The sequence below is a fragment of the Leptonychotes weddellii genome, chromosome 1, assembly GCF_054177405.1.
Source record: "Leptonychotes weddellii isolate Sample4059 chromosome 1, ASM5417740v2, whole genome shotgun sequence".
Lineage (NCBI taxonomy): Eukaryota > Metazoa > Chordata > Mammalia > Carnivora > Phocidae > Leptonychotes > Leptonychotes weddellii.
The window spans coordinates 141,579,292-141,598,601 of record NC_138369.1 but is presented as its reverse complement, the minus strand read 5'-3'; the positions used below and the strand labels follow the sequence as shown (position 1 = coordinate 141,598,601).

Genomic DNA, 19,310 nt, shown 5'->3' with positions numbered 1-19,310 from the left:
TTAAATAATTACTTTAATAAAAAGTAATATCTCTCTGCCATATGCAGCTTAAAGAAAACTTAGTAGGCACTTAGAGTAGTCTGCCTAGAAATCGCCTTACGTAAATATACCACTTCATTATATATATAATTTTTGCCGTATCATCACAGGCAACAATGCTGCTGAACTTTATCCCACTATATGGTAGGATTCCCTTTCCTTCAGCTTCGATAGGGTTTTCCTAACCTTCCTTTAAATGTGTACCAAAGCCACCTTGAAGGCTGTCAAGCTTTGTCATTAGCTCTCTCTTCAGAGCCCTTCCAATGGTTGCATGGAACTTGGGCCTAAAGCCACTGCCATGTTTTAGGGTGTGTTAAAGTAGCACCCTACTTCCAAGTACTAAAATCTGTTGGTTTCCTATTGCTGCATAACAAATCTTCCAAACTTAACAGCTTACATGAACAGCAACCATTTATTACTAACATGTTCTATGATCTGATTCTAGTGGTGGTTCTTGCTCAGGGTTTCTCACAAAATTTCACTCAGATGGTGGCTGGAACTGCAGACATCTGAATGCTCATTCACTTGTCTGGTTCATGGGTTGGAAAGACTCAAACAGCTGGGGGCTGGAACTGTTTCCAGTCCTGTCTCAGGAAGATCTCTCTCTCTCTCTCCCTCTTTATTTTCCCTGCACGGGCCCTCCAGCATGGCAAATTCAGGGCAGCAAGTTTTCTTACATAGCAGCTCAAGATTCAAAGATACAAGGCAAGACGGTGACACAGACTCCACCTCTTATTGGGGTGTCGCTATATTCTGGAAAAGCATATGTGGTTGGAAATAATGTTGCAGCTCTTTTTGGAAAATAAAATTTGCTTTCTCTATGTGTTTTCTTGTATCCAGAGCCTTTTGAAACATGTAAGTATAAAACTAAGAGTGAAGTAGATATCAGTATAGGAAAGTAAGTCTTTGTAAGACTTATCACTTTATAATCTATTTGACATTATATTTGCATTGTATTTGCCATACATTATTGGGTGGTCACAACATTTCATGACCAATGCAAGACTAAAGGCAAAGATTTTAATGCTGGATGAAATGGGATTAAGTAGGGAAAGATGTTTGAGTGGAAATTCATTTTATAGGTGGTTATTTGATTAATGAATACTTTCATGTCACAGTGACTTTTTCAAATCCTTTGTGCAGTCATGATCAGTTACTTGGATAAATAATATTTTGAAAAAGAGTGTTGCTTCTTTTTCACATATGGGTAGAAGGGATCTATAAAGTAAATGGACAATTCAAAATCAGGAAAAGATTGCCCAGTGGAAGAGAGAGAACAAGTAAGAGCTAGGGATACTATCAAAGTAATCTTAAAAAAAAAAAAAAAGTACAATAAGAATAAAGAATTACTATCTGTAAAACAAAAAGGAAAGTTAATTACAAAAGTATAAAATGTGAAAAGTAGTTGTATTTCAGAAGTGATTGCGCCTGACATCAAAGATTAGTCAAACTTCTTGACTGGAGTGAGTATTAGAGATAACTAAGATACCATTGTTCCAAGAAAGGCATCTGAAACTCTGTTAAACCTGTTGTTCCTTGTAGCTATTTTTAAAAATCTGAAACTTGTGTTCATTTATAATTTTTTAAATCATTTTATTTTTTTAAGTGTACTCTTTAATCCTCATCACCTATTTAACCCATCACCCCACCCACCTCCTTTCTGGTAACCGTCAGTTCTCTACAGTTAAGAGTTGTTTTCATGTTTGTCTTTTTCTCTCTCTTTTTTTTCCTTTGCTTGTTTTGTTTCTTAACTTCCACATGAGTGGGATCATATGAGATTTGTTTTTCTCTGACTGACTTATTTCACTCAGCATTATATTCTCCAGATGGCCATGGTGTTATAAATGGCAAGATTTCTTTCTTTTTTATGGCTGGATAATTGTCCATTGTGTATATATAACACATTTTCTCTATCCATTCATTAATCAATGGACACGGGCTGCTTCCATAGTTTGGCGATTGTAAATGATGCTGCAGTAAACATTGGTGTGCATGTATCCCTTTGAATTAGTGTTTTTGTATTCTTTGGGTAAATACCTAGTAGTGTAGTTCCTGGGTCATAGAGTAGTTCTATTTTTAATTTTTTGAGGAACCTCCATATTGTTTTCCACAGTGGCTGTCCCAGTTTGCATTTCCAACAGTGTACAAAAATTCCTTTTTCTCCACATCCTCACCAACACTTGTTGTTTCTTGCCTTTTTGATTTTAGCCATTCTGATAGGTATGAGATGATATCTCATTGTGGTTTTGATTTTCATTTCCCTGATGATCAGTGATATTGAGTGTGTGTTGGCCATCTGGATGTCTTCTTTGGAGAAATGTCTGTTCATTTCTTCTGCCCATTTGTAATCGGATTATATGTTTTTTGGGTGTTGAGAATGAAACTTGACTACTTTCTTACACCATAAACAAAAATAAACTCAAAATGGATTAAGGACCTAAATACGAGACCTGAAACCATAAAAATCCCAGAAGAGAGCACAGGCAGTAATGTCTCTGACATCAGCCATAGCAGCTTTTTTCTAGATATGTCTCCTAAGGCAAGGAAACAAAAGCAAAAATAAACTATTGGGACTACATCAAAATGAAAAGCTTCTGCACAGCAAAGGAAACAGTCAAAAAAACTAAAAGACAACCTATCGAATGGGAGATAATTTCCAAATGACAAATCTCATAAAGGGTTAGTATCCAAAATATATAAAGAAATTATACAACTCAACACCCAAAAAAGAAATAGGCCATGGTTTTTTTCAGCCACAAAAGCTGTTGGGGTCCTCTTCAGTGCTGGTCACTGAGAACCTTGGTTGCTCCCGCTGTGTGGCTGATATTAACCCCTTCTCTTCCTTGTTCCTAGCCGGCTCTGCCTCTCAGTTTTGCCTGTCTCTGGGTGGGGTGAAACTCAGACAGATCCTTCCTGTGGTACTCCAAAACCCTGGGGGAGCTGGTTGTTCATCCCACCCTCCTTTCCCAGCAAGGAGAATTCTTTGTAGCTGGGACATTCCTTCCAGGGACTCAGTGAGCAGAGCCAGCCTAGGGGATGGGATGATGCAGGCAAAATGAAGCTGTTCTTCCTTCTGTTTGTGTGTGGTTATTCTCAGGTTTTTTGTTCCACTGTTACTGAAATGTGTTAAATGGACTCCTGAGCTCTCCTAGAGCTGTTTTGAGAGAACATATGTTAACACTAATTAGAGCTTACATTTATTTAGCATTTGTTAAATGAAAGGCATTGCCCTAAGTGCTTTATATGTATTAACTCATGTAGTCCTCGTAACAACCTGGTGAGGCACATGCTAGGATTATCCTCATCTTTCACATGAACGGACTGAAGCTCACAACATTAACTAACTTCACCAGCATCACCCGGCTCTGAGAGCCAGGATTAGAACCCAGGCAGTCTAGCTTGAGAGTTCACACTGGATTGCAGGTAAATAATGGAAAGATCACCAGCCTGGGCATCAAGAAGTATGGATCTAGATTTTTGTTGCAGCTCTGCCATGAGTGAATCCTTGCAGAAATACCTTTACTTCTCTGGAACTCTGTTCTCTCCTATGTGAAAGGAGGGCATTTGTTTCTGGATAATTTCTGAGGCCCTTCTTGCACTAACATTTTAGAATTCCTCAGATGGAAAAGGCCAAGCAAGTCTGCTGTTTATGATTCGCCAGTTATTAAGGACAATCAGACTTTAGCAGCTAGGTTGTCCCACAGCCTCTGGGATCATACCCAGAAGATGCTCAGATGCTGCAATTTAATACATCATCCTTTCCCTACACATCAGGTGACTTTGCATCTGTATAGAACAGAGCTCTATACTCCAGTGCCTATTGCCATTTGAAAGCTATTTATAAGGAGATATCATAAGACCCCACTGCACATATGGGTGGAACCTCATAAGGAAGAAACCATCTTAAATTAAAAGCAGTTGAAATACATATATATATATGTCATCTCCTGTTAAGTTAAAAAAACAGTTTAGCTACACTGAAGTGCATGTATTTTCCTAGAACACCTCACTTTGTCATCCATCTTACTCTGTTAAAGGTCTGTTGCACAGATTTGTAGCCAAGTACTTGAGTAGATGTTTTTTGTCAACATTTCACAAAATAGGGAAACATTCAGGCATCTTGCTGGCATTCATCTAAATATTCTGAGCCTTTTCTTATTTTGAACTGAGTGCAGAGTGAACTAAAATGATATTCTAAAATAAACAAATTGAGGGCTTTGTACTATTACACGCCTTTTTTCTTTTTGGGTACTTGCCATACGTTATGACTTTTCTCCATGAATTCTACATGTAGATTTTAAGCCCTCTCTGCTCTTGGTGCTTTTCTCTTTGCCTGTGTGTGTGTGGCAGCTGCTTTCCATGCTTCCCTCCCTCCCTCCCTCCCTTCTTCCTTCCTTCCTTCCTTCTCGCCATCATTCTGCACCCAGACACACATACACTCAGCGTGTACACACATCATGGGTCCTTCTGGGCCCTTTAGCTTGGTGCAGAAACTGAAACGATGCTAAGCTAAAATATATATTCATTCGTAAAGGAACATGAACTATCACAGACATGTTTAAGTCTAAATGAGGAAGGATGGAAATAAAAACATGATCCTTTCTATTTAATTTTATACATTTAAAGGATCTAAAGTTAGTCTGGATTCTATTTCACAGAAAAGAAATTTGAACTATCTAGCTGCTTCACGTACATATTTTTTAAAAATTTATATTTCCCCAAACCATACTAAATATAAGATGATATGGTATTCAAACTTGATTTGAATTAGAAGGAAAAAAATAAAATGGGTCCTTAGGTTCAATTGTTGAACATACTAAGTGAATCTTTCGTCCTTAATGGTGCCATGATACCTGTTAGAGAATTCTCCACACACAAACTGTCATCAGGAGGATATCTTTCCTCTGATCTGCCTTGTACCATGCACATGGGCTGGAGGCCTCATTTGTTCTGTGAACACAGTAAAGCACCCAGACTTACAGTGAGATCTTGCACAAGTCTTTCTAAGAAACTTTGTCTGTCCTACCTATATTGCTGAGTTTCACCAAATCCTTTTGAACTAAAAATGAGATTCTAGCAAAGACTGTGAGCTTCTTTGGAGGAAAAATGATAAAAGATTTTTGCAGCTTTTGAAGCTATTTGCATTGAGTATGTTCTTTCCCTCCTCTCCTCCAAGGAACTTACATAGAAATGCAATTTAAAAAAAGGGGGGGAGGCCTACAATCAAAAGCAAACATTGTCTTTTCCTTTAATACACAGATGTGCTTTTACTCTCTTTGATATGTTACCTATTCTGGGGCTGTTAGGAGAACACGACTTCTCTTCCAAGTGCATGCCACCCTTCCTTAATACAACATGCTTCATCTCTATGAACAAGGGAGGTCTGTTTCTGAGCTTGCAGCAGCTGCTCATCTTCACGTGAGCAGCGGTGTTTTCCTCCATGTGAGAACATTTAACCCCTCCCATTTTGTTGCATCTTGTCATTTTCAGGCCTCAAGGGGCTTTCACCCTTCTGGATCTTTCACCGGCAATCATGTGTGATCCTTTCAATCAGAATCCCTTGATTCAACTCTGATTCACCTCAGTCTTTTGTTGGGGCCTAGAAAGTCTTACCTACCACTTCGGTGCATAGCCACCCCATCCCTTCTACTCCTCCTCCCCAGCCTCACAATTGGTTCATTGTAACAGGAGCTGCTCACTCCCTGGGGATTTTATAGTCTTTGTCTTGTCATCTAGTGCTGTCATTGCGCCCCTAACCCAGCCCCTCTAATACACTCTCTCCTACCACTGAGTGGGTATTTTTCTCCTTTCACTGTGCTTTTAAAAAATGTATGTTCTGTTTTCTTGGACAAAATGCGATCATTCTCACAATTCCACTCAATCTGTGGTGGTAATCTCTGCTGTTATCCACACTGTTATCCTTTTCACAGACAAATACAGCTTTTGTCCTATAAGCCTTAATGAAGTATATGGCCTATCCTTATTCTCTTTTACTCCTGTTTTCAGTCTTTATACAAATTTCTAGGATCCGCAGACTTGACTTAGGTCTGTAGATCTGTTGGCATTTTCTGCCTTCTCTTTCCCCCTTCTCTGCTCTCTACTATTGGTATCCAAATCCTGGATCCTCCTGTGCTCTAGAAATACCTAGAGCTCTAGAAGCTCTTCTGTGCTCGGGAGGAAGAATCTAAATAATGTAGCCACACTCACCATCATCGTTACGATCAGTATCATTGGCTAGTTAGTATTTCTCACACCCTGCTTTCACCATGTTGCTTCATAACCTAGGATCTGTGTGGCTCCAGAGGCTTAGGACTCCCAGTCTGGTGCTCTGTGATTGGACCCACCATACCTAACCCAGGGCCTTCAGAGTGGTCACGTGAGTCCCCCCATCCCACCAGTAAAGTCTGGGTCCTCCCTAACACTGTTTAACTTCCACCTCTCCATAGCTTATCTTGACTTCTAGCCTCTGAATTCCTGTATTGCAGGTGTATACTGTTATCTACATTTCCAAAAATCTCTAAACATCTAAAATTTTTCCTAACTCATTGTACACCAAAATTTGACCTGAATTGCTGACTCTCATGTGGTTAAATATAGTCATTTCTTTCTTCACTTAATGTGAATACTCATCTTTTCCCCTGAAAAGCTTGATTATGGGGTTCTGTATCAGATCCTGCTGGAGATGTTTTACAAATATGTGGAATTAGTAACTATCATTTTTCTAAAAATCTGAAAAATTCAGAATTCCAAAATGTACCTGTTCCTGAAAGTTTCAGATAAGAAATTGTGGACCCATAGCTATTGGAGGTTAAAATCAGATCAGATCAGCAGGTGGTTATACGGTTCTACACCCACGTGCACTGAGTACTGTGGTAGAAAAGAAAAAGTAAAAGCGTAAGATAGGTTTCCACTTTTAAGGTGCTTGCATTCAAACTACCTTGCTTTGTTGTTTAAACTGGAAGACAAGCCACATGAAACAAGACTGTAAATTCCTGGAGGGCAGTGGCCCATAAATTCTTTTGCATCCCTATTAGTAGAGCATTGCTAATGAGGTTATTTCAGAGGACAGACTGTTTCCAGGCCATTTAGGAGAAGACTTAACTTCACCTTTGTAAAGCTCAGTTGTCATTGACAACAGACCCCAAATTCCCATCCCATCGCTGGGCAGACATTTCCAAACACGATGGCACGCCTTGTAAACACCGTGTCTGAACTAACTGCATGGGACTGGGGAAAGAGCTCTTGCCGCCTGGGACACCCTCTGATGGCTCTCGAGGAGGCAGTTCCAGCCAGGGTCACCCACAGCCTGGGGCCATCCCAGCTTGGGCAGGAGTTACATAACTTTTGTCACCATAAATACTGTTGATAGTTAATTTCTATATTCTTTTAGAATTATGTGTGCATGAACACAAAAGGTTATTTTAACCGCTGTTAACCTCTAGTAAGCAGTGTTTCTTGCCTCAACGAAAAGTAGCATCTAATAAGAGCATATCACTATGTAAACATCCAGTACTGACAGTGTAGAGTGAATTGAAAACATAAAAAAGATCCTTGACTCATTTTATTAGCTAAGCCACATATCTCCCCTGGACGGATTTCCCTCCTTTTGTAGCTAACTTACTTCCGTTGCCTCCTCAGACCACTGGTGCTGTGAACTTTCATGCCAGTCGCTGATGTGTTCTGGTTGTGCTTAATTCATGAGTGGGATTCTCCCTCAGGTGCCTTCACACAGTTGGCTGAAGACTTTAGTACCCGTGTGCAGGGAAGTGCCAAGCTGGGATTACAGTTACTTTTCTAATTCAAACAAAACTGCCTACTCTGGGTTTTATATTCACAAAATTGCTGTCCCTGAAGGTTAATATTAGTTTTCCATAGCAGATGATTTCTCTTTCTGTCTAACCTTCTTTATTGCTATTGGATTATCTTCCTTCAGAGGAAGAAATAGGGCATGCTATCTATATTTTCTATTTTCCTTCCAGGAAAATGGTGCAAAATACTATTCAATTAAATTTAAGACCCAAAGGAAAATACATGTGATTATTAACTAAATATGTTCAAGGGATCCCTTCGATGGTTTATGGGATAAGTAACCAATAAGCAAACAGATAAGACCTTTCCGTGTTTTATTTTCAACTTTTTAATGACACCCTCAATGGAAAAAGGAGATGATTGGTAAGGGAAATGACTCCTATATTATCTCACCTTTCAATAGGAAAGAATAAGATGATAGTGATGTTCTACATTTAGTATGTTTCCTTTTGTCTCACAATCTAAAATATGTTCAGTATTGAAGATTTTAGGAGGCTCTTTTTAGTTTTTTTTTTAATCTTTTTTGCTAAGAATAGCATAATTATCAACCACAAAGAAAGTCTTGCAAGATATCTTTTTTCAGGGCTACGAGTTAAGGAACTTAGATGCTGGATTAAATAGGAGATTGGGGAGGCCCATATTAATAGTTTCTAGAGAGGAATTAGAGTTTGGTTCTTATTTTAGCATGTAGAATTTTGACCATTACAACAACTAAACCAGAAATGGGACCATTTTTGTCATGTTTTCTCTGAGAACGCATCTTTTCACAAGGTATATATGACAGTATGATGGATAATATTTCTGCAGAGTGGCTTGGGGTACAGTACTGTGCCTGACATAAAAAAACAATATCTTCTTTGAGGGTGTTTGGTATGTGGATGAAATTACACTAACAGTCCTAAATTGAAGGATTACCTTGTGGGCAAATTTGGAGATGAAGTGGTGTGAGTGGGTAATAATGGTACAGCATTAGGGCAAGGGGTTGAAGATCAAAGATGCCACAAAGATGTGGCAAGGACAGCATAGCATTCTGATGTTAAAATATTTAGTTAGGGAAAATAGTACATATGAATGCATAATCATTTGATTTATGTCCTGGAAATGGGTAGGATTTATGATCAGGGACATCTTAGCATTATATGTGGGTGTCTAGTTTGCTCACAAATAATTTTCCATCACCTTTATCATCTGTCTGCTTTAATTAGATGCTTGGCTGTGCATACACGTTATAATTTAGGTGAAGTATCACTGTCTTGGTATTTTAATGTAAGGATTAAGTGAGACCAAAACCAAGATAAGAATTTTCATTAAAATGTGTCATATCAAATTTCACTTTGAAAAATTAAAATCTAGAATGTATACTCAGTAGAAGTAATGAAATTTATTTACCAGTGATAAGGAGGAACACTGTCTCCCTTTTGGATCATACAACATTTTCAACAACAACCTGGCTGTTCTAATTCTCTGGTGACTTGAGAAAAATTCAGTGCTACCTTGTGAGATAAATAATCTAATATTCTTCTATCGTATAAATAAACCTCATGATTTAAGCACACATTTGAAGAGTTTGCCATAAGGACATTCTGTAGGCATTTCTTCCTGTACCTGCCTCACTGAAGTCTTTGATATAAGGTATTAGAGGAGTGGACATTGCATTTTAAGGTACTAACTATATTACCGAAGAATATAAACAAACAATAAAACTGGAGGGAAGATGCCCTCTGAATTAATTTTAAAGGGTATTATCCCATAGTGGATGACCATTCTGTGTACAGTGCTGGGCTGGAGCCGATTAAAAACTCTGAGAGTCTCAAGGAAAGCCTTGTCTTTGTTTTCCTTTAATTGAGGCTGGAGCCCAAGCAGGAAGTGAAGTAACACAGGCTGTAGCTTTTATTTGACCAGTTCAGATGCAGATAACCCAGAGCAGGTGGCAAAGCCGGCAAGTACTGAGAATCGTGACTCTTTTCTCTGGTTTCTGTCCTCTCCCCTAACAGATGCTCAGTGTCCTCCTGCTTTTCATTCCCCCTCTGCAGTCACATTAGGAAGAGACCAGATATACTATCTTAGGCAACTTTGTGTGACAGTGGAAGACACAGACTTTGGAATTATGTAAACGTAGATTTGAATCTTAGCTCTACAAACATGGAAACATTGCTGCTTCTCTCCAAGCCTAGCTTCCTCATCTCTCTTATGGGAACAGTGATTGAATTACTTCAGGGAGATAGAATAAGAACATGAGCACATCTAAAGCATCTTGTACAATACCTACCTTAAGCAGCAGGGAGTAGGGGAAGAGTCTTTGGTCAGTCCTTACAAGTTACAGTTCTTTTGCCTACGCTGAATTGAACAATGTCTTTTCACCATGTTGCCAGTATTGAGCCAACTTCTTTCTAGACCTTCTCCTTCGGTCTTTCTTTACAAGATTGCTGAGTACTAAGGATCTAGCACCTATTTGCATGGTGCTCACTCCCTTCTCATGAACCAATTCAGATATAAATTTGCCCAGTTCCTTGAAGTTAGGAAGTCAGACCCCGGGGTTTCCAGTCCAGCTGGCCCAGGTTTCCCAACATGGGCTAGCACCCAAGACCTCTGCGGGGACCACCTACTAAGAGTAAGATTCCAAGGAGATCCTGTGCATGGCATGGATCATACATCAGCCAGTGTTTATTGAGCATCTGCTGTGTGATAGCGCCATATGAGGTTTGGAGAAAACCTCCCTGTCTCTTAGGGGGTTAACAGGAAAGGAATTATAGGACGATGTACAGACAGAACATAGAAATGAACCTTACTTCCCAGGCACTGGGAAAGAGGAGTTGTAAGTATGTCTTAGGGAATAAGATCCAGACCGACTTCATATATTTAACCTGTATAATGTATAGTGGCAATCTGCATTGATCATGATTGATTATAGATGCTGCAGAAATAAGAATTAACTAAAAAAATAAGGAACCATTTCTAAATTTCAAAGGAAAAGGTTGATTGACATTGACATTCATAGAGGATACTTCACAAGCTTTTGAGAAACCCTACATTCTTAAATACCCCTATCTTTTATAAAACTCATAAGAGTTGAGAATAACAAAGACACATTGAAAAGTGGATATTGAAGCAGTTGCTAAGCTCATTAACTAGCTAAATGATTATCCCATCACAGAAGCCTCCCCAATCTTGATTCAAATTTGTGTCTCAACAAAATTACAAATTACAGCCTTACAACCTGTTACAACCTTTTTAAATTCACTCATGAATGGTTAAAACCAGCAATGTTAAATCTGTGAATGCCAAGGGTCTACTGTAATAATAAGAGACATTCATGTGAATAGCTTACCCTTATGGTTAATTATCATGGAGAACAGTAACAATTATTTATCTCATTAAACAAGTACCTAATTAATGTTGTAAATTTCACTTGATTAGAACACACTCTTTATAGTTGTTGCTCACGCAACATGTCAACACTCTCACAGTTATTAAAAATGAAGTAAAAGGGAAAATTGACTTTTGGTTCATGGTTTTAGTAATACAAGTTCTTTCAGAGAGGTACTTAATAGGAATGTAATATCCTTGATGCCTTAGGAACCCATATTTTGTGAATTATGTATGGTAGCTATTTCTTCATGTGTTCCTCCTTTAGTGTGGTGAAATCATCCCTAATAGAATGGGACTCAGTCACTAGGACAAAGTAAGCAGTTGGATACTACCATGAAACAACTGCATCAAGGACAATCTGTGATGAAGTATTTATTGAGAATTTACTAGGTTCTTGTATCACAGATTCCATACTGCATCAGTGACTTCTCATTCTACTTTGCCTCCCCACACATGTTCCTTCAAAATAGAATAACTAGGATAAAATGGAAAGTATAGGGTTTTTTTTAATATTCAACTTTATTGAGATTTAACTTACATAATACTGTGCTCCATTTTAAGTGTACTGTTTGATAAGCTTTGCCAAATGTATACGTTCGTGTGAACACTACCCCAATTAACATTTCTGTGACCTGAAAAATTTGTCATACATACCCTCTACCACCATCCCTCCTAACACCTCCTGCCTCAGGCAACCATTAATATGATTTCTATCCCAGTATGCTAGTTATGCTTTTAAAAAAGAACTTCACATAAAGAGAATCACAGCATGCTCTTTTGTGTCTAATTTCTTTTGCTCAGCATAATGTTCTTGAGATCCATGTTGTTGCATGAATAAATTTCCTTTCATGGTTGTGTAGTATACCATTTTATGAACATACCATGATTTGTTTATTCATTCCACTGTTGAGGGCTGTTTTTATTTCAGGTTTGGGGATTTATGAATAAAAATCTTTAGTTTTCTTTTTTTTTTTTGTAATATTTTTGGTTTTGGTACTAGGGTGATGCTAATTTCATAAAAGGAGTTACAACGTATTCTCACCCCCCCCATTTGCAGAAAGAATTTAAGATGCTTTTAATTGTTTGATAGAATTTACTAGTGATTCCATCTGGGCCTGGAGTTTTTCTGTGGAAAGGATTTTAATTGTGTCTTTCAAGACATTTGTCCATTTCATCTAGGTTTTTGAGATTGTCATCAAATGGTTCATAGCACATCTATCTTATTCTTTTAATTTATATGAGATCAGTTATAGTGTTACCTTTTTCATTTTGATATTGGTTTGTGTTTTCTCTTTTTTCTTACAAGAGGTTTTGCAATTTTATTGAAATTTTAAGAACCAGCTTTTCGGGTTTTGTAGAATGTTTGCCCATTGTTTATTTATTGATTTTTCACTCTTTCTTCAACTTCCATTGGATGTAATTTGCACTTCTTGTTTCAGCTTTTTTTTTTTTTTAATTTTTTATTTATTTGACAGAGACATGGTGAGAGAGGGAACACAAGCAGGGGGAGGGGGAGAGGGAGAAGCAGGCTTCCCGCAGAGCAGGGAGCCTGATGCGGGGCTTGATCCCAGGACCCTGGGATCATGACCTGAGCGGAAGGCAGATGCTTAACGTCTGAGCCACCCAGGCGCCCCTTGTTTCAGCTTCTTGAAGAAGTTTAAACTCGATCATTAGTTTGGGACTTTCTTGTTTTCTAATACGAGCATTTAAAGCTATAAACTTTTCTTTAAAGAGTTCTTTTTTCAAAATCTCAGAAGTTTGGTATGTTATAATTTCATTTTCATTCAATTCAAAACACTTTCTGGTTTCCCTTATTATTTCTCCTTTGGCCATGGAGTTATTTAAAAGTATGTTCTTTAGTTTCTAAACACTTTTGAGTTTTCCAAGTATGTTTTTGTTATTGACTACTCACTAAATTCTGTTATGATTTAAAAATACATCTATAGGATTTCAAGCCTTTTAAATATTTTCAGACCTCTTTTATTGCCCAGCATATGGTCCATCTTACTGAATGTTCCATGTGCACTAAACAAATATATATTCTGTTGTTGAGTGTAGTAATCTATAAATGTCAATTAGGTCATGTTGGCTGGTCATGTCATTCAAGTATTCTTTATACATAAATGATTTTCAGTTTACATTTTTATCAGTTACTGAGAGAAGAGTGGTATTTCCAGCTATATTTGTATTTGTTCTGTCAGTTAGTTACTCATGTGTTTTTATTGGGTGTATACACATTTAAGATTGTTATGCTATGTTGTCCTCTTGATCCTGTGATCATTATGGAAGATTCTTTTTTTTTTTTTAAGATTTTTTATTATTTGAGAGAGACAGAGCAGAGCATTTGAGAATATGAGTGGGGGGAAGGGGGGGGCAGAAGGAGAGGGAGAAGCAGGCTCCCTGCTAAGCGGGGAGCATGACATGGGTCTTGATACCAGAACCCCAAGATCATGACCTGAGCCGAAGGCAGATGCTTTATCGACTGAGCCACCCAGGCACCCCTAAAAGATTCTTGTCTCTGGTAATTTTCCTTGTCCTGTAGTCACTTTGATATTATAGCCACCCTGGTTTAAATTTCTTCTTAATGAATCATGCTTTCCTGGTACGTGTTTTTCCATTCCCTTACTTTTAACCTACCTATATCTTCATATTTAAAATGCATTTCACATAGCTAACATCGAGTTGAGTTACTTCTTTACCCAGTCTGAAAATCCCTGACTTTATTTTTTTTTTAAGATTTTGTTTATTTATTTGACAGAGAGAGAGAAAGAGAGCGAGTGCACGAGCAGGGGGAGTGGCAGGGAGAGGGAGAAGCAAGCTCCCCACTGAGCGGGGAGCCAGACACGGGACTCAATCCCAGGACCCCAGGATTATGACCTGAGCTGAATGCAGACACTTAATCGACTGAGCCACCCAGGCGCCCTCTTTAGTCTATTCTTATTAAATATATTTATTGTCATGGTTGGGCTTGAGTTCATTTTTTTTCTGGTGAATGGCCAGTGTAATTCTTATCTTTATTTCTCTGTACATACTGTATCTTACTTTTTCCTCTGGCCACATCTTAGATTTTCTTTATTATTGTTTTCAGCAGTTCAAGTTTGACATGTATCGAAGTAGTTTCCTTTATGTTTACCCTTAGTGGAGTTCATTGAGCTTCTTAGAGTTATTGATGTATTTTTCATCTAATTTGGAAAATTTTAGCAATTCTTCAAATATTTTTTCCTGACTTGTCTTCCTTCTGTGATTCCAGTTATCGACAAATGGTAGTTCTCTTTATATTATTCCACAGATCACTAAAGCTATATTTAATTTTTCTTTTTAAGCTTTTTTCCCATCTGTTCTTTGTATGGATAGTTTCTGTCTTCAAGTGCATTGGGCTTTTCTTTTGTGGTGTCTATTAAGACCCTGCAGTGACTTTTTCAATTCAGATATTGTATTTTTTCAGTCCTAGAAATTCTTTTCAGTTCTTTCATAGTTTTTGATTCTCCTATTCTGTTCATAATTTTTACATCCTTACCCATATTTATAATAAGTGTTATAAAGTTCTTGTCTATTAATTCCCTATTTGTCACTTTTGGGTTCGGTTCTACTGACTTATTTTTTCCCTGTTTTTTTTTTTTTTTTTCATGTTCAGTACATTTTAATTGGATCCTGGACATTGTGAATGTTATCCTGTCAATTATTTGAATTTTGCTGTCATTCCTTAATGAGGATCGAGTTGTTTTTTGTCACTCCGTTAATTTAAGATCAACTTGTTCTTCTGGAAGCTTGTTTTTAAGCTTTGTTAGGGTTGTTCTAGAATACTCTCTGCCTTAGAGCTATTTTAACCTTACTCTTAAAGCATGACCTTGGGGTCTCGACTGAATGTCTCACATGTCCAGTGAGGATTTTCCATCTTTTCAATACCCTGTCCCACAGATTACAGTCACCTCAGCTTGCCTGAGTGCTGAACTCTGTCCCCTCAGCTCAGCAAGATTCTGTGCTCTTCTTGGGTTTTCTCTTCCCAGATCAGCAGAAAAATCAGATAGTTGCCAGGGCTATTATAGGATCACCATATGTTTTTCTGTCTCTTGAGATCCCAGTCCTGTGCAGCACAGTTATCCACTGTCTGAAAGCTGTTGTTTATGTATTTTGTCCAGTTTTCTGGTGTATCTTTCATGACAGGAGGGGCTAGTCTGGTATTAGTTCTCCATCATGACTGGAAGCAGAAGTAAAAAATGTATCACTTGTCATTATAAGGAAGAAGCATTAGAGCAAGAAAGTCTAATGACTTAAGAAATGAGGAAAGTGCTTATGGATAGAAGTTGTTACAAGATAGTACACGCCAGTAAGGAAATCAAAATATGTATTGAGATTCAGAGTAGCCCAAGGCTTTCTAGGGAAAAAAATGTAAGAATAATAGAATAATATATGCTGTGTATCCATTAGTTAAAATATTGTAAGTTAATTTAGTACATATATATTAAGCACCAAACATAAGTAAGGTATTATGCAAGACACTTTGCAATATACTGGTGATTAACCTTTTTTTAAAGTCAGATATTCAACATTTCAGGTAGTTTAGGGAGTGCAGAAATAGAATACGTATACCACCCACCATTAGATTAAATGAAATTCCTTATGTATCTTGTCAGAAATTGGATGGCTGCACAGTGCAGAAGCAAGGGCGGCATGCTTTTCCATAACCCCTGATCCCTAATGCAGGGCCATCTCTAAGATGTGTGGTACTTCTTTTCATAGAATTTGGTTCAATATTATATTACAAAATTCATGGGCGCCCATGAGGGATAGTGGTTTGTTTGTGACAGTTTACAATATTGGGTAGAGAAAAGGACCTTACACGTATGCTTGTCATCCATTCAGTGCAAGTGAAGATTATTCATAGTGTCCTGCTCAGTTCTAGAAACTCTCTCTTCTTGTCCTTTATTTTCACATGTACCACTTCTGGCTAATTATATATCTTCTACTATGAGACAAATGTAGCAATGCTATTATTACTCATAAAGCCACGGCTCTTTGAAATCTCTTAATTGAAATGAAATAGACAGATTTTCTTGCCTCTGTAATGCTCGAACACTATTAATTTATTACTGGCTATATTGTTACTCAGGATGCTGAATGGTTCATCCTGCCCACAATGAACACTGGCTTCCAAAGGCTTTTGGTTGTTGCTGTGTTTCATTGACAATGACCAAATATAAGTATTATCCTGAGTGTTCAGGAAAATCTGGATGGTAATTTATTTTCTAGTCATATTAAATTTGCCATTTGGAATTTTATAGTGTAAACGTAGAACAGCACATATTCCAACCAAATGTTTTCTTGAACTCTTGAGGCTGTAATCACTGTATTTCTAGAACATGGTCTCTTTTCAGTGTTGACTGCACCCTTGCTTTCTGCACTCTGCCACTAGTGGGAAGAAAGGCACTTGCCCTTTCTACACAGAAGCTTCTGTCTGCCGCTTGTTGAATTAGATAACAGCACTGATGCAGAATAATTTCTCAGTTACCTGTATTGATAGAAGGGGAGAACAGCAACCAGGATCATCTAAAACAGCAAATAAAATGGCAGTTTAGTTTTAGGTATTTTTTTTCCCTAAATCTATTTTCCTTGGACCAGGACCAGCCACATAATTTGTGAGGCTCAGCATAAAATGAAAATGCAGGGCCTCTTGTTGAAAATTAACAATGTCAGGACGGTGATGTCAGGTTCCTAGATCAGGGTGAAAGACTTGTCCTCACTGAAACGTGTCCTCTAGTCACCTGCCAGAAATACCATGATGTGGGGGGCATGCAGTCCTGACCCCAGCCTTCCCTGTATCAGCACTCGGGCCCCTGCCAGGGCAGAGGACAGAACAGTCACTGGACAGGGACAGGGAGGGGAAAGCGAGGGGGATCTGGGACACCAGGATAAGGGGGTGGGGGCCAAGAACCAAATCAAACACAAGCAGCAGGAGAGGACATCCTTGAGTGGAGGCTACAGGTCACTAAGGCATGCTCCACTGTTTCATAAGACCACTTACAAAACACAGAATCTAAGATGGCAACAACCACTGAGCATTAAGCCCCAAAGTGGGACCTTCTAAACACAAGGCCCTGTGTGACTGGTCACACTCCATGAGACTGGCCCTGCCTTGGACTTTTACCAGCGTGTACTGTCCATCTCATGTGGTCATGTGGGAAGCACCCTAGAATCATGCAGAACGTGACAAGAGGAACAAATTTGTCAGACATAATTTATAATTTGGATAACCTTAATATGGGATATCAAGAATTAATAGTTTAGAGTTCAGTAAATTCATTAGTTAACTGTTGACTTCCTACTGTTGCAGAACCACAGGCTAGGGTTTGGAGCTGGAAGAGGAGGGCCAGGAAAGCTCTCGCTCTTCACTAGGGTCGTAAGGTACAGATGTTGTCAGATAGATCAATGGTGTGTGCTATGATAAAGATATAAACAAGAACAGTAAGAAAACTTACCAGGAGTAAAGAAATGAACTTTGATGGGCCTTGTAGGAGGAAAAAAAAAAAATGACTTCAGCCAGGCCAAGATGGATGGGGTAGTATTTCTACTGTCAGAGACTAAGGGGCAGACCTTCCAGGCCAAATGGACAGCATGAGGAAAGGAAGTGAAAAGGAGAACATGTTGATAGATATGCCTACATGCTGGGACTTTCAGGCCTTCTTCTGTTATAGTTATTAAACATCTATTTTCCAGACACTGAGCTAGAGGCAGGGGATATAGGAATATAGGATTAGGATTCAGACAAAGCCACGTGTGAATCACAATCCACTACTCCCCAGCTGTGTGACTGGAGACACCTTACTGAACCACTCTAATGTTCGGTTTTAGTCATCCATAAAATAAAAACATCAGTTTTATAGAATTTTTAGAGAGATTATGAAGGAGGTAATGTTTGTAAAATACTCCAACTAGCACCCTCAATCCTAGTGAAGGAGACAAGCAAATATAAACAACTAATTGCAATAATAATATATGCTTTATGCAAGGCTTCTTGGAAGAGTTAATATTTGACAGGGGGGCTGAAGGGTAAGAATGCATTTATAAGCCAAGGGGAAGCTGAGAAGGATTCTTCCTAGGGTGAGGTTTGAAAATGAGGAATCCCCTTTATGATCTGTGAGGGGGTGGGAGGCAGGGAATAGGTATCAGGAAGAAAAGGGTGACCATAGATATAGATAAGGACAAAAATAACTTTTCATTACCACCCCCAGATCACTTTTAGCTGATTCAAAGTATCAGATTCTTCTGCAGAAAAGGTAAGTCCTCCCTCAGGTAAGATGTAAATAAGTTTGCATGAGAGGTTCTGCAGCAGATGCTCTGTATGTTTTCTTCCTTCCAGAAGTCTGGAGTTAGGAGAGAGAGAGACAAACTCAAGAAATGTATTTATTTATCCCCTCCTCAAATGGAACATTGCTTAGTTGGCATACATTTGACAAGACATGAAAGGCTCTTTTAAAAATAGGCATCTTCATGGTCTTGATTGATATATTTCACCATGTGTTTGGTGCTTTAAAGTGCATGTCTTGTTCCTTCTTCTTCCTCCAGACTGAACACTTGCCTTTGCAGACTCAGTTCAAAGAAAGAGAGGTTGGCGGTCTCCAGCACTCTGTAAGTAACGTGGTCCTGCTGCGGGGGTCTGCCCAGGTGGAGCTGGTGGCTACCATACTTATTAGAATATCACTTGATTTCCATGAAAATTATTTTTTTCACCTCTCTGCTATCTGAGCATGCATAGTATGATTTTGTAAAGTCCTTGAGCTTGCTTGCCCATCTTAGAAGTAATTGAGTTTTATGAAACCAGTAACCGGGTAGAGGGGTCAGTACCAGAGACACCACAGAGCATCACGGGGGTTCATTTGATGGTGTCAGCTCTGACAGCGTTTCTGATTCTCAGTTACGTTGGGCATATGGTCAAATACAAGTTCATTTCACTGTCTTTTCCCTAATTCCCCAGCACTGAATCCTGAGGTTTCTTTTGGTTTTGTTTTGGCTGTTGGACATAATTCTCTGTATATTTCATGCACATATTCCAAGCTTGAGGCTTGCCGAGGGATTCTGGAAGTTCACAGCCTTGT

The 19,310-nt window shown here is 38.6% G+C and overlaps 1 protein-coding gene across 4 annotated transcripts in view; it reads left to right on the top strand.

Moving 5' to 3' along the window:
- The window catches only part of NECTIN3 (nectin cell adhesion molecule 3), a 136,600-nt gene that overhangs the window by 97,491 nt on the left and 19,799 nt on the right, over window positions 1-19,310 (top strand). For all 4 annotated transcript variants that reach the window (XM_081797319.1, XM_081797320.1, XM_081797318.1 and 1 more), the window contains exon 8: window positions 18,781-18,843. In XM_081797319.1, coding sequence (XP_081653445.1) covers window positions 18,781-18,843 — 63 coding nt within the window. The remainder of the gene's footprint in view (window positions 1-18,780; window positions 18,844-19,310) is intronic.